Source organism: Sapajus apella, unplaced genomic scaffold (assembly GCF_009761245.1).
Source record: "Sapajus apella isolate SASKATOON/1434 unplaced genomic scaffold, GSC_monkey_1.0 scaffold43, whole genome shotgun sequence".
Taxonomy (NCBI): Eukaryota; Metazoa; Chordata; class Mammalia; order Primates; family Cebidae; genus Sapajus; species Sapajus apella.
In genome coordinates, this window is record NW_022436983.1 from 4844089 (window position 1) to 4858708 (window position 14620).

The 14620-nt window shown below is 61.5% G+C and overlaps 1 protein-coding gene across 3 annotated transcripts in view; it reads right to left on the reverse strand.

The window, feature by feature from the left end:
* Nucleotides 1–77: 77 nt before the first annotated feature.
* CASZ1 (castor zinc finger 1) overlaps nt 78–14620 on the reverse strand; it is a 161760-nt gene continuing 147217 nt past the window's right edge. For 2 of the 3 annotated variants that reach the window (XM_032300366.1, XM_032300367.1), the window contains 10 exons: nt 12872–13007; nt 12623–12686; nt 11211–11365; nt 10998–11120; nt 9788–10126; nt 8101–8299; nt 6895–7066; nt 5143–5294; nt 4716–4857; nt 846–1969 (listed from right to left, as the gene is read on the reverse strand). In XM_032300366.1, coding sequence (XP_032156257.1) covers nt 846–1969; nt 4716–4857; nt 5143–5294; nt 6895–7066; nt 8101–8299; nt 9788–10126; nt 10998–11120; nt 11211–11365; nt 12623–12686; nt 12872–13007 — 2606 coding nt within the window. Of the gene's footprint in view, nt 1970–4715; nt 4858–5142; nt 5295–6894; nt 7067–8100; nt 8300–9787; nt 10127–10997; nt 11121–11210; nt 11366–12622; nt 12687–12871; nt 13008–14620 lie in introns of all 3 variants that reach the window. The other variant, XM_032300365.1, reaches the window with a different exon arrangement.

Below are 14620 nucleotides of genomic sequence, written 5' to 3' on the forward strand. Positions count from 1 at the left end.
CGAGGCAGGTCTGCACTCACCATGCCTGCTTTCTTCCTTTTTGTTCTATGTAGAATAATAACCTTTACAGGAAAAATACTGTACAACTTTCTTGTATTTTTTTCCACTTTGAATATTAAAGCCAAAACCAGGCGCATCCTTCCTGTTTCCACCCCCAGGGTGGCCCAGACCCTGTCCCGGCCCCCAGCGGGCTGCTCTGGATTTTGGATGCAGCCTCCGTTTCCCTGGGGCGGAGGCCGGGGCCAGGGAGTCCCCACACAGACCCCACCCAGCCCTGGGGGAGCAGCCGGGCCCTGGGCTGGGGTGGGGCGGAGCTGGAGCTACTCCCAGGAGGCTTCCTCCGCGGTCCCTGTAGTGTCACCCGTGCTGACCGCCTTCTGCTCGTCTCCCCCTGGGTAGGGGGAGGATCCTAGCTGCATGAGGGAGGCCCCGCCAGGGGCTCTAGGGGCCACCCCGCCCTGGTGGCGCGGGGTGGGGGTCCCGGTGGCCCCCAGCGCCCGTCCCAGTCCTGAGCAATGGTCGCGGGGTGGGGCGGCCGCGTGGAGGGGCGCCGGGGCGGCGGCCGAGGGCTGTGCCCCCTCGCCCGGGACCCCTGCTCCTCGGTCCCCTACCCCGGGACGAGAGCACCTTCTGTTTCCCTGAAGAGACCCGGCCTCCCTAGAGCAGGGCCGCCGCCGCCTGTGTCCTCGGCCGCGGAGCACCAGAGGGGTCCCCGCCTCTGTCCTGAGACGGACTCGGGGTCCGGAAGCACCGGCGGGGCGCGGGGCTCTGCCCAGGGGGCGTTTCGCGCGGGGCGGCGCCGCTCCCGAGGCCGAGGCCGCCGCCAGGGCCACCCGCGGGCGCCGCTAGGGCGAGGAGGCGGCGGCGGGCGCGGGGCCGGGGGCACCCAAGGGCGCCAGCGCCGCCAAGGCCGGGGTCCGCGCGCCGGCGCCCGCCGCCTCCGCCGCCGCCGCCTCGGGCAGCGACTCCTCCGAGTCGGTGCGCAGGTCCTCGTCGTCGTCGTCGTCGTCGTCCTCGTCGTCGTCGTCCTCATCGTCGTCCTCATCTTCGTCGTCCTCGGCCTCCTCCTCCGGCAGCTCCAGCTCCTCCTCCTCGTCCTCCTGCGAGGACTCCCCGGCGGCGGCGGCGGTGGAGACGGCGGGGGCGCCCTCGCGCGGCCCGGGGGCGGCGGCGTCGGGCGGGCCGGGGTCGCCCGCGTCGCCCAGCGCCAGGCCCAGGCCGGCGGCCGCCGACTGCAGGAAGAGCAGCGAGCCCGGCTCCGCGCCCAGCGACAGGGATCCGTCCAGGCTGACGGGCGGCCCGGTGGCGGGGCCCTCGGCCGCCGGCTCGCCGCGCTCCTGCTTCTCGTGCTTGCGCTTGTGCGAGTCCATCTGCGACATGCCCACCACCGTGTGGCGGCAGCCCGGGAAGGTGCAGTGGAAGTGCGAGCACTTGAGCTTGTACTTGCAGTCGGGCACGGCGCAGTCGGCGCTGGAGCTGAACTGGCAGAAGCCCGCGGCGCTGATCACGTCCTGCTTGCCGTGGTGCTTCCGGTGGGCCGTGACCTTGGTGCTGTCGGTGCAGCGGAAGCGGCAGCGCAGGCAGTGGAAGTGCGTGCTGGTGCCCGAGAAGGGGCAGTCGGCGAAGTGGCAGCTGAGCGAGGCCTTGAAGCGCTTGAAGTCGTCCAGCACCAGGTTGTCCACGCGGTCGTGGTGCTGCGCGTGCTTGTACATGTGCGTGCGCCCGCAGAACTTGTAGCCGCAGTTCTCGCGCGTGCAGTGGTAGTGGGTGACCTTGAGCGAGAACTGGCAGGCCGCGTCCTTGCAGTCCTCGTAGAGGTCGAAGCGCCGGAAGCCCTCCAGCATCATGCCCTCGTCCAGCATCTTCCGGGAGGACGCCGTCTTCCGCCGCTTGCCGAAGGGCGACATGTCCTCGATGATCCAGAAGCGCTTCTTGGCTCCTGAGGCTGTTGGCATGGAGATGGTGTTCCCTGGGGAGGGGCGGGGAGATCAGTGCAGAAGAGGTGCCCACGTGGACACCATCCCAGGGTAACACCCACACGGGGCCCCTGACCTGGCACGGCGCCAGAGGGAGGCATTTAGGGAGCCCTCGGCTTCCCCTGGCTCAGGAGGCCTCTCCTGCCCCCCCCACACCCAGCACAGCAGGGGTCCCAGGCTTCCCCTCCTCATCCCCCACCGCACAGGCGTCTGCCCTGGGGTGGCAGCCTAACCAGCTCTGGGGTACGTGGTGGCGGCTTCCTGGCCAGTTTGGGTGGGAAGTGAGGACACGTCCTGGCGCTAATTGAAGCTGAAGGGGGAATCTAGGTCGGCAGAGTGCAATTACCCAAGTTGGACCCGGGCCAAGACGCCAGCTAGGCCTGCCTCTAATGAGGGACAGGCCGGCTCCTTTCCTGGCGGCTACCGGCTTCCCTGGCTGCGCCTGTTTGCACAGGGGGAGCTGCCTACTCACAGTAGGGGTGCCAAGTACCCCAGGGCTGTGCAGCATGGCAACTCCCTGCCCGGAGGAGCACTTTGTCCTTGGTACCAGAAGGTTCTTTAAGGTCTTGTTGGGGTTTTCTGTCCCAAGGGCTGGGGGAGCGCATCCCTGCTGCAGGACTAGGCCTCAGGGAGCTAAGTGCCTCTGCCCTCAGCTCAGAGGTTTTACCTGGGTCAGGGCCAGGGCAGGGGCTCAGCCAGGGGGAGCTGAGCCCATCTATGTCCAGCTGGCACAGACTGCTTCCCGGGATTTAGGATGCCCCCCTGCCAAGGCCAGGGTTGTAACCCTTTCTGGGAGGCACCTGTGCTCCTATGGCCATGGGTAAGGGGAAGGAACCCCAGCTCCTGCCAGTGGCGTAGGCAGCTGGTCCTGGCTCCCCACGACACCCCCACAAACAACAAGAGAAGCTCTCTGACCAGCCCCACCAGAGTGGGGGTGGCCTCAGCACCTCCCACATGGTTGACCCGCCCGGCTCTCCCAGAGCCTGCTGAGAAGGCCTGGCAGTCACTATGGCCACCAAACGTCTGCCCTGCCCGTTTGAGGCCAGGCCCCATCGCCCACCCCGAGTGGACAAAAATGGATAGAAACTAAGGACTGTGATGGTGTGGCGGCACCCAGGCAGGGGACAAGGGATGGCCTCAGGTGAAAAACCTGGGTGGGTCAGGAGCTGCTATGGGTCTGAAGTCACAGGATGTGGTGATGCCAGAGTGGAGCTTCCAATGGCCGGAAGTCCCTGAGGGTGGGAGGCTCAGCCCTGCCCCAGCCATAACTCCTGGGGCCTGTGCTCAGGCTGAACGTGAGGCAAGAATCACCAGGGGAGTCAGAGCCCGGGTGGTGTCTACACTCAACGGATGGGGTGGGCAGATGCCATCTCTGTGGGTATCAGATATGGGGGTGGGATGGGATGTGCCTCTGCCCTGAGCACTGCTGAGGCCTGAGTCCTCAGAGATTACCACTTCCCGCTCAGCTTTGGGGGTGGGCTGGGTTTCAGGCCAGGATCTGGACCCTCTGAACCTGGGCAGGCCCCAGATCCCAGCACACCTTCCGCAAAGCATCCTCTGCCTCTCCCTAGGGCCAGACCCCAGGGGGCCTCCTGGGAGTAGAAGGGACATGTCCTGCCTCGCCCCAGGCCGAGGGAGGCAGATCCTGTAGGGCCTCCGGCAGGATTGGCCATCTCTGGGCCTCTGAGCAGTTGTGAACAGGGAGAATCCCTGGCGGCAATGTTCTGGCCTGCCCAGCGCTGAGCAGGAGCCACGAGGAGCTGTCTTTGTGACGGAGACCACACTGTCTAGTCTCAAAGATGCTTGGCTGTGAGGGGTGCAGAGCAGCCCCATCCGTGGCTGGCTGGCTGCAGAAAAGGGTCAGGCCCCAGAGCGTGGTGTGGAGGGTGGGCTGGGGTGACAGACAGCAGTGAGAAGGCGTGTGCGTATTACCTGCAGCATCCTGAACTAGGGGGACGTCACTTTTTACTTGAGTTGGAGTGGCAGTGATGGGCGGGAAGCTGGGCGGGCTGCAGGTGGGGTGGGCCAGGCCCCGGCTGGCTCCGAGAGTGGCACTGAGCAGAGAGTATGAGAGACAGGACGGAGAGAAGAGGCAGGGGAGGGGGGGGAGGGGCGGCCGGAGCATGGCCGGCGAGAAGGATGGAGTCACTGGCGGCTGCGGGGCCGCGCAGGCAGCCTCGTCACCAGCGGCCGCAGGTGGAGGAAGAGGAGGAGGAGGAGGAGCCGGGCAGCCTGGAGAGGGTGGAGAAAAGCAGAAAAAAAAAAAAGAAACCAAAACAAAGAACAAACAGAAAGAACCAAAATGAGAAACCCGATGGCAGAAGCAAGTATGGCATGAAAATGTGTGCACGGATGAGAGAGAGAGGGACACAAGAAGAGGGGGCAGGAGGAGAGAGAGGCGGGGCGTGCCGGGGATCACGTGGGCAGGTGTGCCGGGCAGGGCCAGGTGGGAGGCAGCGGAGGAAGGAGGCTGGGGCTGCACTGTTCCCGCTGTGGCTCAGAGAGGATGGGCCCAGGGTCCTCTCCTGAAACTGACACGAAGGGCAACGCCGGGGAAGCGGGAGGATGGCGGGAGGGGCCTCGGTGACCCAGTGCCACAGACCAGCTGGCTGTGCTGCACACCAGCCCGTCCTCCTTGGAGGCCATGTGCCCCGGACCTTCTGTCCCAAGCTGCACCCAGTGGGGCTAGGCTTTGGGAGTGGGGCCTGGCCCTGCCAGCAGACCCCGCCTGGTGCTCACCTGCCGCGGTGCTCTCGTTGCCCACAGGGGTGCTGGAGCAGCTCCGGTCCATGGTGGATGACTCGGATGACATGGCACCCGGGCTGCAGCCGGTGTAGTCCACGCACTCATCTGTCTCAGCATCCATCAGGCTTGGGGGGCCCTGGAAGGACATGGGGGTCCCTGAAAGTGGGGCTGAGGGGGATGCTGCCTGCAGTGGGCAGGATGAGGTTCCAGGCAGCACAGGCCTGAGAGGAGAGTGGGACCGTGATGTACTCCCAACACCCTGGCCGGGCTCTCACCTGGGGGGCTCTCACCTGGGGGGTCTCTCACCTGCAGGGGGCTCTCACCTGGGGGACTCTCACCTTGGGGGGCTGTCACCTGGGAGGGCTCTCACCTGGGAAGGGGGCTATCACCTGGGGAGGTCATCACCTGGGGAAGTCCTCACCTGGGAGGGGGGCACACGGTCGAAGTTCTTCCCCAGCATCCTCCGCATGTGCTTCCGTGCGTGGGAGGTCATCTGGTGCTTGAGGAGGAAGGAGAACTGGCAGCCCTCCCGGATGCAGTGGAAGTGGCTGTTCACCTGGTTGTACTTGCAGCCTGTGGACACAGCCCCACCTGGCATGAGCCCCCCAGCTGGCCAGCACTCACAGCTTCCAGGGCATGTTGGGCACTGTTCTGGGCTTGGGGGCAGTGTGGCCTACGAGGCAGATGGTGTCTGAGGACAAGGGCCTGAGCCGGGGCAGCACTCTTAGGAGGAAGGTCGGGAAGTCCAAAGCTACCTGGCCATCCACACCCTGGGCCTCCTCTCCAGCCTGGCACAGAGGCGAGTGACAATGCTCGGCTGGCCCCCATCCCCTGGCCCACTGTACACGAAGAGGTGCACAGCTCCAGGGCAAGGGTGGTCCCTGTCCCCCAGGCTAGTCACCTCCCAGCAAACCACCTGTCCCCATGTCTCTGCTGGGGAGCCCGGGTGCTGCCGGCCCCTCTGCCCAGCCCCCAGCCCCCAGCCCCCACTGCCTTGCTCTGGGCTGAGAACAAACAGAGCAGGCGGGGCTGAAACAGCATCGCAGGGCAGGTGAGGGCCTGCCCGCTGCTATGGCGCCTGGGCTGGCCAGGTGTCTTCTGTCATCCCCCAGCTTTGTTTGGCCCCAACTATCACCAAAAACACAAGTTGGGTAAATAATGGCAACTGCAGAATGCCCTGACATCTGTAAACTGAGCCCAGGGACCACGCAGGCCAAGAGTGTTGATCCTGTTGCCATGGCTACCAGCCCTCTCTCCCTGGCCGAGAACTCCTTTTTGAACTCATACTTGAAGGCAGGGGTTGTTTCCTTTCTTTTCTGGTGGTTGACTTTGAGTACACCACCCTTCACTTGCAGAAGGGCCAGACTGCAGCAGCCCCACCCCTACTGCGTGACCACCGAGTCATACCAATGGGCATTGCCTGCAGCCCGGGGGCCTCTGCTGGGCGGCCTGGCTCCAGCTTGCCCTCGGGCTCCGGTCTCTTTCTATGGAGAGTCCTGCCCCGTGAGTAGGCCACGCACAGGGGCCGGGGGCTCAGCTCCCAGTAGCACAGCTACCTCTTGGGCATCTGTGGCTTCTGGCTTCCCCTTCCCAAAGCCATGGCAGTCCCTTCCTGGGTTCCGGGTCACAGGTGCTCCAGCTGAGCCCACGGGGAACTTGACTGTTCCCCACTAGATCTAAGCCACCCCCACCGTCACCACCCCCACCCGTGATAGCACCCAGCCTGGCACAGAGCTGTCCCTCCATAAGTAACTGTAGAATGGATGAACAGACCAACAAACTGTAGTTCATTTCAGACAAAAACCTCATCATTAAAGCCATGGAAAGAGATCCCAGAGCAAAGAACTTTGAACTCCTGACTTCCCTGCTAGCCTCTTGATGAGAAAAGGAAGACAGAACCACGCCCAGCCCCCGGATGCTCATGACAAGGTCCCAGGGCAGCTGTCTAGGGGTGCAGTGGCAATGCCCTGCCATTTATTGCTAGGCTCTGTGGGTTTCGACTGCTTCAAAGGCTTGACAGTGCCTAGCCTGTGATATCTGGGACATCATTAACAAAACATGGAGCCTGCGGTGGGGGACAGGACACGGGTACCAGGAGAGGAGGCCCAGGCCACCGGGGTCACGGTCTTGCTGCCTGCTGGAAGTCCCTGCCCGTGGCCCCAGCCCTCGGTACCTAGCCTGCCGCACTCCTCGCGCTTGGTGAAGTACTTGAAGCCATTGGCTGCCCGCCGTTCCGCCTTCTCATGCTTCTTGATGTGCCAGGGCAGCTTGGTGGTGATGTTGGTCACGAAGTAGCAGCCGGTGCGGAGGCAGTGGTAGTGCCCACGCATTCGGAACTCGCAGTGCTGTGGGAAACACGGGAGGGTCAGGATGGGTGGGTGACTTCTGTGAGCTCCTGCCTGCCCCGAGCCTGAGGTTGAGGTGGGCCCTTGGCACACGTGTTCTGTGCTCAGAAGCTGGTGATCATAGAAACACCTTCCACGTGTTAAAAAGCAGTGCAGGGCCAGGCATGGTGGCTCACACCTGTAATCCCAACACTTTGGGGGGCCAAGGTGGGCGGATCACCTGAGGTCAGGAGTTTGAGACCAGTCTGGGCAACACAGTGAAACCCCATCTTTACTAAAATACAAAAAATCAGCCGGGCATGGCAGCGTGAGCCTGTGGTCCCAGCTGCTTGAGAGGCTGAGACAGGAGAATTGCTTTATCCTGGGAGGCAGAGGTTGCAGTGAGCCTAGATCGCATCACTGCACTCTAGCCTGGGTGAGAGTAACACACTATCTCCAAAAAAAAAAAAGAAAGAAAAGCAGTGTATGCCCCTTAGTCACTGCATGACGAAAGCATCCTGCCCTGGTCACCTCACAGTCCCTCTGCAATCCCATACCTACAGCAGACATGGTGAATCTCTGGTAACACTCTTCCCGTATGCCCAGACCCGGGCAGACATCACTGCTCTATCCTAGCGCACCTGGGCCCAGGCTCCCCTCAGGCAGCCCCTCCTGGTCTTGGGGGTCAGGCCTTTAAGGTGTATCTGATCTGCCTTTCCTGTGTAGGCATGCACAATGGGCCTGTTCGAAACTTCTAGGGCTTTGGAGAAAGGGGACATAGCTAGTTCCAGGATAGGCAAGAATGATGTCAAGGGCACGGTGCCTTCCCAGCATTCAGTCACCACGGGGAGTTAGACCTCACCAGCATAGCACCTATCTGGACCCCTGCCCAGGGGCCTAGGGGCAGTCGGTGTCCTTTCCAGAGTCCTGGAGACCCATTTAAGCAAGATGTGAGAAACGGAGTTTCTGCCCAGAGGTGCCTGTCCTGTGCCCCGAGCTAGCCCCGCACCTCCCCTGCCCCCTACTCTGCCCCTGGGCTGGCCCGCCATGCTGACCTGGTTGGGACAGAGACACTGCAGGGAGTAGTAAGCAAACTGGTCTCGCACGTTCACCAGGTTGTTGTTGGGGTTGATGTGGTCCAGGCAGTGGGACTCGGCCTTGCCAGAGGTTTTGCAGACATACTTGCAGTTCCCAAAGAGACAGTGGAAGTGGAACTTGTTGGCATACTTGCAGTCCGTCGCGAGGCAAGGATCGCTGGAAGGAAACCACAGCCCAGAAGGTCATTGCCATTTCCAAGCCCTCCCTGCTGGTGTCCTGAATTCGCTTGTGTTGGGGTTCACTGCCCCATGACCAGCGGTACCACCAAGAGGGATGGCCCGGGCTGCCGTCCTGCGCAACAGGATGACTCAGCCGGAGACTACAGATCCCAGCATGCATTCCTGCCTCCTTTTAGGAGCTCTGCAGGATGCACAGGGATTGCAAAATGCAAGGTGCCCAGAGCACTGCATGCTGGGACACGTAGTTTCCATGGCCACACCTCAGGATTATAGATAAGGATGGCTGTAAAACTTCTTGGATCGGAAAATAAGGATGGTGCTGCCAGCCCTGGCGGGGTGCCGTGGGGCCCTGGCTGGCGTGGCATGGGCGCTGCCGTGGATGTGGCTGACTGACAGACTGCAGACGGGTGCTCGGCCCTACCAGGAAGCACTGCTGCCACGGCCCTTAGCAAGCAGAAGCGTGTGCCTGGTGTCAGCTCCTGGGGGCTCACAGTTGCTGGGCTCCCCAGGGTCAGCTCAGCGCCCATAGTACCCACCCACTCAGAAGACTTCACTTGCTGGCAGAGTGGGAGAGCTGCTGGGAAGAGGGGGTGTGCTGGCCTGCCCTGGGCAACCTCCAGGATCCAGAGGGGTGCGGGAAGACACTGGTTCCAGCCTTCCATTCTGGTTTGCAACGCGGCAGTCCGCTCCCAGGGGACCCACAGTGGACACTCTGACCAGCCTGGGAAACCTGAGCTGCCACTCTGGGGAGGAGTACAGGGGAGGGGAAGCTGGTGGTTGAGGGACGGAGAAGAGTGCTGGGCCCCTTCCATGCTACGGGCCCAGCCCCAGGTGCTCAGAGAGGGAGGACAGCTGCCACTCAGGCGGTATAAATAATCCAATTTATTACTTTTATTGAGAAGAGGAAGCCGCACACATGATGATACAAAGTCACCGTTCTCCCTACAAGGAGCCACCACCATCCAGTGAGGAGGGTCCCTTCCACCCAAGAGCTCAGAGCACTGTGCAGGCCAGTGATAGCCAGGAAGGGCCTGGCCCCCTCACTCCAACCCATGACTTCGCATGCCCTGCAGAGATTCAGCCGTGGGTGAGAACCACAGAGGAGGCCAGCACGGAGGCCCGGAGGGAGACGCAGCCCTTCTTATCAGGCTGGGAGATGTCCTCTGAGGACCACCACGCCCAGCCCACCCCAGCTGGCCCTGGCAGGATCACCCTGTGCCCTGCAGGAGCAGTGGCTACTGCTGCCACCATCGGCCCACGCTGGCTGGCCTGCTCTGGGACAGGCAGTGAGGTAGGAGCAGCAGCATCTTTGGCTGGAAGAACATCACCCGATGGCCATGCCCAGAGAGGCTGGGGACAGCCAGCACCATCCGCAGTGAGGAACAGGGCCTCCTAGCGCCCTTGCTAGCACCTACTCCCGAGACGCGAGGGGAACGCGGGACTCCCGGCTCATCGAGGGACTCACTTCTCCTGGAACTGGAGGAATCCGGGTTTGACCTGGGGCTTGGCGTTCTCTAGAGAAGTCGTTGCCAAGGGCGAGGCGGGCAGGTGAGGCACTGACGCTGGGATCTGAGACATCTGGGGGATGGCGGAAGCCAGCTGCTTCCAGGCGAGCAGGGTGGGGGTGGAGGGCACGGAGGCCAGGCTGGGGGCAGGCCCCTCCAGAGAGGACACGGTGGCTGTGGTGACAGGAGGGACTGGAGGGGATGAGGGGGCCATGGGAGGTTTGGTCTCGGTAGTCGAGGCCGGGAAGGCAGCCTCTGTGTTTCCTTTTGCGGCTCCTCCCTCTGTCCGGAAGTGGAAGCTGCGAGAGGCAGAATAGGGGTCTCAGGGGGGCAGCGAAGACAGGTGCAGAGGGAAGTGTGACTCCATCACAGGCCTAGACCCTGGTGTCCGTCCCTACTGGTCCCCATCATTCAGCTCCAGAAGTCTCCGTGACCCCACCAGGACAAAGGACTAGATAGCAAACTGCCCATCCTCTGGTTCCCAACGTGGGCTCCTGGCTTGGGCCCAACCATGCCTTTCTTGGTCCCCAACTCCTCCTTGTGTGTGTGACAGCAGGCCCTGCCCCAGGAAGCCCCTTCCTTCCAGAACCTGCTCGGAGGTCTGAAAGGTAGGACTCTCAGTATTCACGGCAGGCCTCCCAGTAGGCCGCAGGGGGGGTGCCTACACGGTGGGGAAAGCCTTGGGAGCTTGCAGATCTGTTTTAAACGATTGCAAGTTCTGAGTTCCCTTATAATTGGGTGGTCAGGCTTGAAGCCTTTTAACTCCATGGGAGTTATAAATTCATTTCATTATTTTTAGGTCAAAAGTAACCTAGAGATATGATATTGTGGCTTGCAAAGGCCTTCAGCTAGGGTTCCTCCCCAGGTCACAGCCAAGTCTCTCCAGCTGGGCTCTGCACCCCTCTGGCCTGCTCTGCAGGGGGCACGCGCTGGGACCGATGGCTGCCCTGGGGACATGGGTGCAGTAGCAGATGTTGCTCAGGGCCCCAGGCTGAGGGCTGCGTGTGTGAAGGAGGATGGGAAGCCCACCCTTGCTGGGGCAGCACCTCTGAGACACCACTGAGCTTCTGTGGTCTGGTGGAAATGGCTGTGCAGGCCCCGGCCCCACCCACCCCAGAGCCAGGCTGGGATCAGTGGGAGCTGCTGAAATGCCCCCAGCACCCTACTCACTTTGCATGCTTGATGGCCCCGTCCAAGGTGCTGAAGAGTGCGCCACATTCCTCCACCACGCAGTGGAAGTGGGCCTTGTGGAGGAAGTCACACTGGCCGTTGCAGAAGTCCTTGGTACCAAACCTAGCCAGAGGAGCCGGCATTAGAGGAGAGCCAAGGGCTCTGGGGTGCGCGCTGGGGGAGGATGGGTGGGCACGGCTGGCAGCCCCTCACCTGCGCAGGTACACCTTCCAGGGCTCCGCCAGCTTCTCCTGCACCAGCGCCTTCACAGCCTTGCCCAGGAAGGGTGAGGGCTCCGTGGCGGGGCTCCCCTCCACTTCCGCCTTGATGTTCAGCAGGCTGCCCAGGCCCGGGTTGCCCTGAGACATCTGTGAGGACAGAGGCCAAGTGTGAGGCTGGGGCACCTCGGGTGGGACATGGACACGGCTGCCTGGGGAACAGCGGCTGAAGCTCGGGGCTGCAGGGACCCACCGGGCCCTCAGTGGCAGCAGAGAACGCAGCCCGCCTGCTTGGCTCTGGCTGTGGCCGGGCCCTCCCTGAACCAAGAGCCTGCGAGCTGCCCAGGCCCCAGGAGCTGCTAGGCCTCCCCAGGGCTCCTCCACTTGAGCCCTTGCCGTGGGATCCATCACTCAAGCTGAGGCTGAGACTCAGGGCGCACACTGCAGCCCATCTTTCCCCAGACTCCGAGGCTCCCTGGTTACTTTCCTGCCAGAAGGTTTTCAAAAGAAGCTCAGGAGGAGGGATGGGGGAACTCCTACGAATTCCTTGAGAGCAAGAGGAGGCTCACAAAGGGGAGAGAAGAGGGAAGGAGGGCGGAAGGGAGGGAGGGAGGCTCACAGGTGAAGATGGAGACAGGCCCCCTGTAGTGGCCAGGAGGGGGTCAGTGCAAAGGCTTCACAGAAAGGGATGGGGATGTGGGGGCAGCGGCCAAAGGAAGGGGAAGGAGAGCTAGAGAGCAAGTGGCCAAGGAGTGGATGCCTCAGGGCATCAAGGCTCCTTCCCTAGCAGGTGCCCGGCTGGGACCCCTGTGGTGAGAGGTTCCGCCCAGGCCAGGCCCCTCCTCAGCGCAGTCACTGGTGTACAGTAACTGAATTAATCTTGCTGTAGTCAAATGTATCATGTGAAGGGGGGAAAAATATATTTGAGATGATGTATAATTTACAGAGACCCTGCATTATTTAAAATAAATATTCCAGAGCGACCTCTCTGGAAGCGTCCGAGCCCATTACTCAACCCGAAAAGTGGAAATTGATGTTTTGCTCCCACTTTATCCCCCCCCACCCCCTTTTAAACAAACAAAAAATATATAAAATAAATAAATAAAATTAATAACGAGGCATGAACGAAGTTGAAGGGCTCTGGAAAAGCTTTTGGAGCCCTCCATCTGAAGGGAAAAAAAGGTGTCAGAGGCTGGGATATATTTCTTCAGCCAGTTCATTAAATTAATTTGTAAGCAGTGGCTCTGAAATTATATCCGATGAAAAATGGCCTCAAAATTTAAATGGTACAAACTCATCTTATTAGAGGGAAAACATTAAAAAACAAACACATCCCCCCCCACCCCCCAGCACAGCTTTAATTTCTCTGGGTGGGGGAACGGGAGGCGTGTGATGGATGGCTCTTACCTTATTCATAAGCGAGGATAAAAGAGATGAATTTGCCGGGACTGCATGGCCATTTGATTCATTACTAGAACACAAACCAAGGGGCTTGAGCTTAGACGGCTGGGGCCTGGGCCCCGGGGCTCACCCTCCCTGCCCGGCCCTGGGGCTTCAGCCCGGCCCGATGCAGCTGCCGGGTCGGGACTACCCCGGGGCTCCAGCTAGAAGGTGCGGTTGGTCCTGGGGCCAGCTCCCTAGGGGGCCTTGCCTCACCTGGGCTCCTTCACAGTCAGGTCTAGACTGCGGTCCTGGGAGGCCTCATGGGGGCCTGGGGTGCCGGTGCTCTCACCGGGTTCCGGCTTCACCTGGGCTGGGGGGAACCTGGCTGGGGTGACCTGCTGCCCACTTCCTGCAGGGGAGGGGAGGGAAGATGCATCAGAGGGGCTGAAGGCCTGGCCTGGGCACTGCCCCCTGGAGGGAGGACAGTGGACCGGGTGAGCCCCTGCTGCTGGTCAGCGCTTCTCCCGCTGACGTGATCGCTCGCGACGCTTGCTCCTGTGTGGCAATTCTTCAAGTGATAATTATTGCAAAATTATGTCAAAGTTGTCCTGGCTCAGGGCCTCCTGGAGGAGAAGGGCGGGAGGCTGGGGAGGGGGCTGGGGTGGGGGCGGGGACCCTTCATTTTCTCCACCAACTGTCACAGTTGATTTGTGGGGCTGCCGCTTAGGCTTTTATTAAAGACTCTGTTAATGCTGAGGGAAAGTGGCAGGTCTGGACTGGGAGGGTCCCTCTGTGGTCCCCGGCCTGCGGTTGTTGGGTGACAGCCCACACAGAGCATGCCCAGGAAGGGACTCTGCTGCGTCAGGGTGATGGGGTGGACGGCCGGTCAGAATGGCCACACTGTGTGAGCCCCGCAATCAAGCTGTCTGGGGCAGGGACATGTGGCTGGACAGGCTGGGCTGGGCTGGGTCCGGGAGGGAGCTGGGCGGGTGAGGCCGCAGGAGGCCCAAAGAGCAGGGGTAAGAGAAGCTGCTGACAGGGCCATCCAGTGAGCCTTCCCCCACAATCCCCCAGTGACGGAGATATTAATTTGCCCCAAGGCGCTGCGGCTGACAGAGAGCCGCTTCAGAGACAGCAAGTGGCATTTTATTAAAAAATAAAACAGCCCCCTCCCCTGAGCTTGACCTTTCTTTTGGGGGAAGGAGACTTTCCTAATGAAAACAAAGTACTTGATAGTCTGGCGACTGAGCCCAGGTGGCCCTGGCCAGCAGGCACCTGGCTGGAGGGGTGTGGCCAGTGAGGCCCCACCCAGGCATGGACTAGGAGGCGGCCACTCCATGCGTCTGCTGGGTATGTGCACCCTATCGGGCCTGTGAGAGTTTTCAGACCTCAGGAGTCCACATTCTAGTGGCTCTCCAAAGTCACCTGCCCAAGGTCCCAGGGAAACAGGGCCCAGCCCCCCTGCCAAGCACTGGCAGCCTCCTCGAGGTGTAGGCAGAGCCCCGGGCTGGCCACGGGGACCCTCAGTCTCGCAGGTTCTGAGAGGGTTTTGAATGGGAGCAAGCATCTTGGCCAGGAGCCTCACTCCCGTGGGCAGCGCCTTGGTTCACCACTTCCTAGCCATGTGCCCGGGACAGACCATCCCCAACCGGCTGCCGGCTCCACGGGGTGGGGCTCTGTCTGGCGTCCAGCCTGCTGTGTCCCCAGCACCCGGCTTAGAGCCTGGCTCTCAGCAGGCATCAGTGGCTGTTGAATGAATAACTGAAATAAGCCACATCCCAGACATGAACTGAACTCTCCCCGAGGATTTAAAAAACAGGAACTACCCAGAGGGGGAAAAAGGAAGGGGAGCGAGGTGAACAGAACTGGCCTCCCGACCCAATCCAGAGAAAAACAGAAAGAACATTTTTTTTAAATGGAGAATTTATGAAATTATAGGAAGGAGGAAAGAGAGCTGCGCCCCTCAGTGAGTCAGCGTGAAGAAGGAATATGCAACTCCGGGCTCTGGCCCTTTTCTGTCCG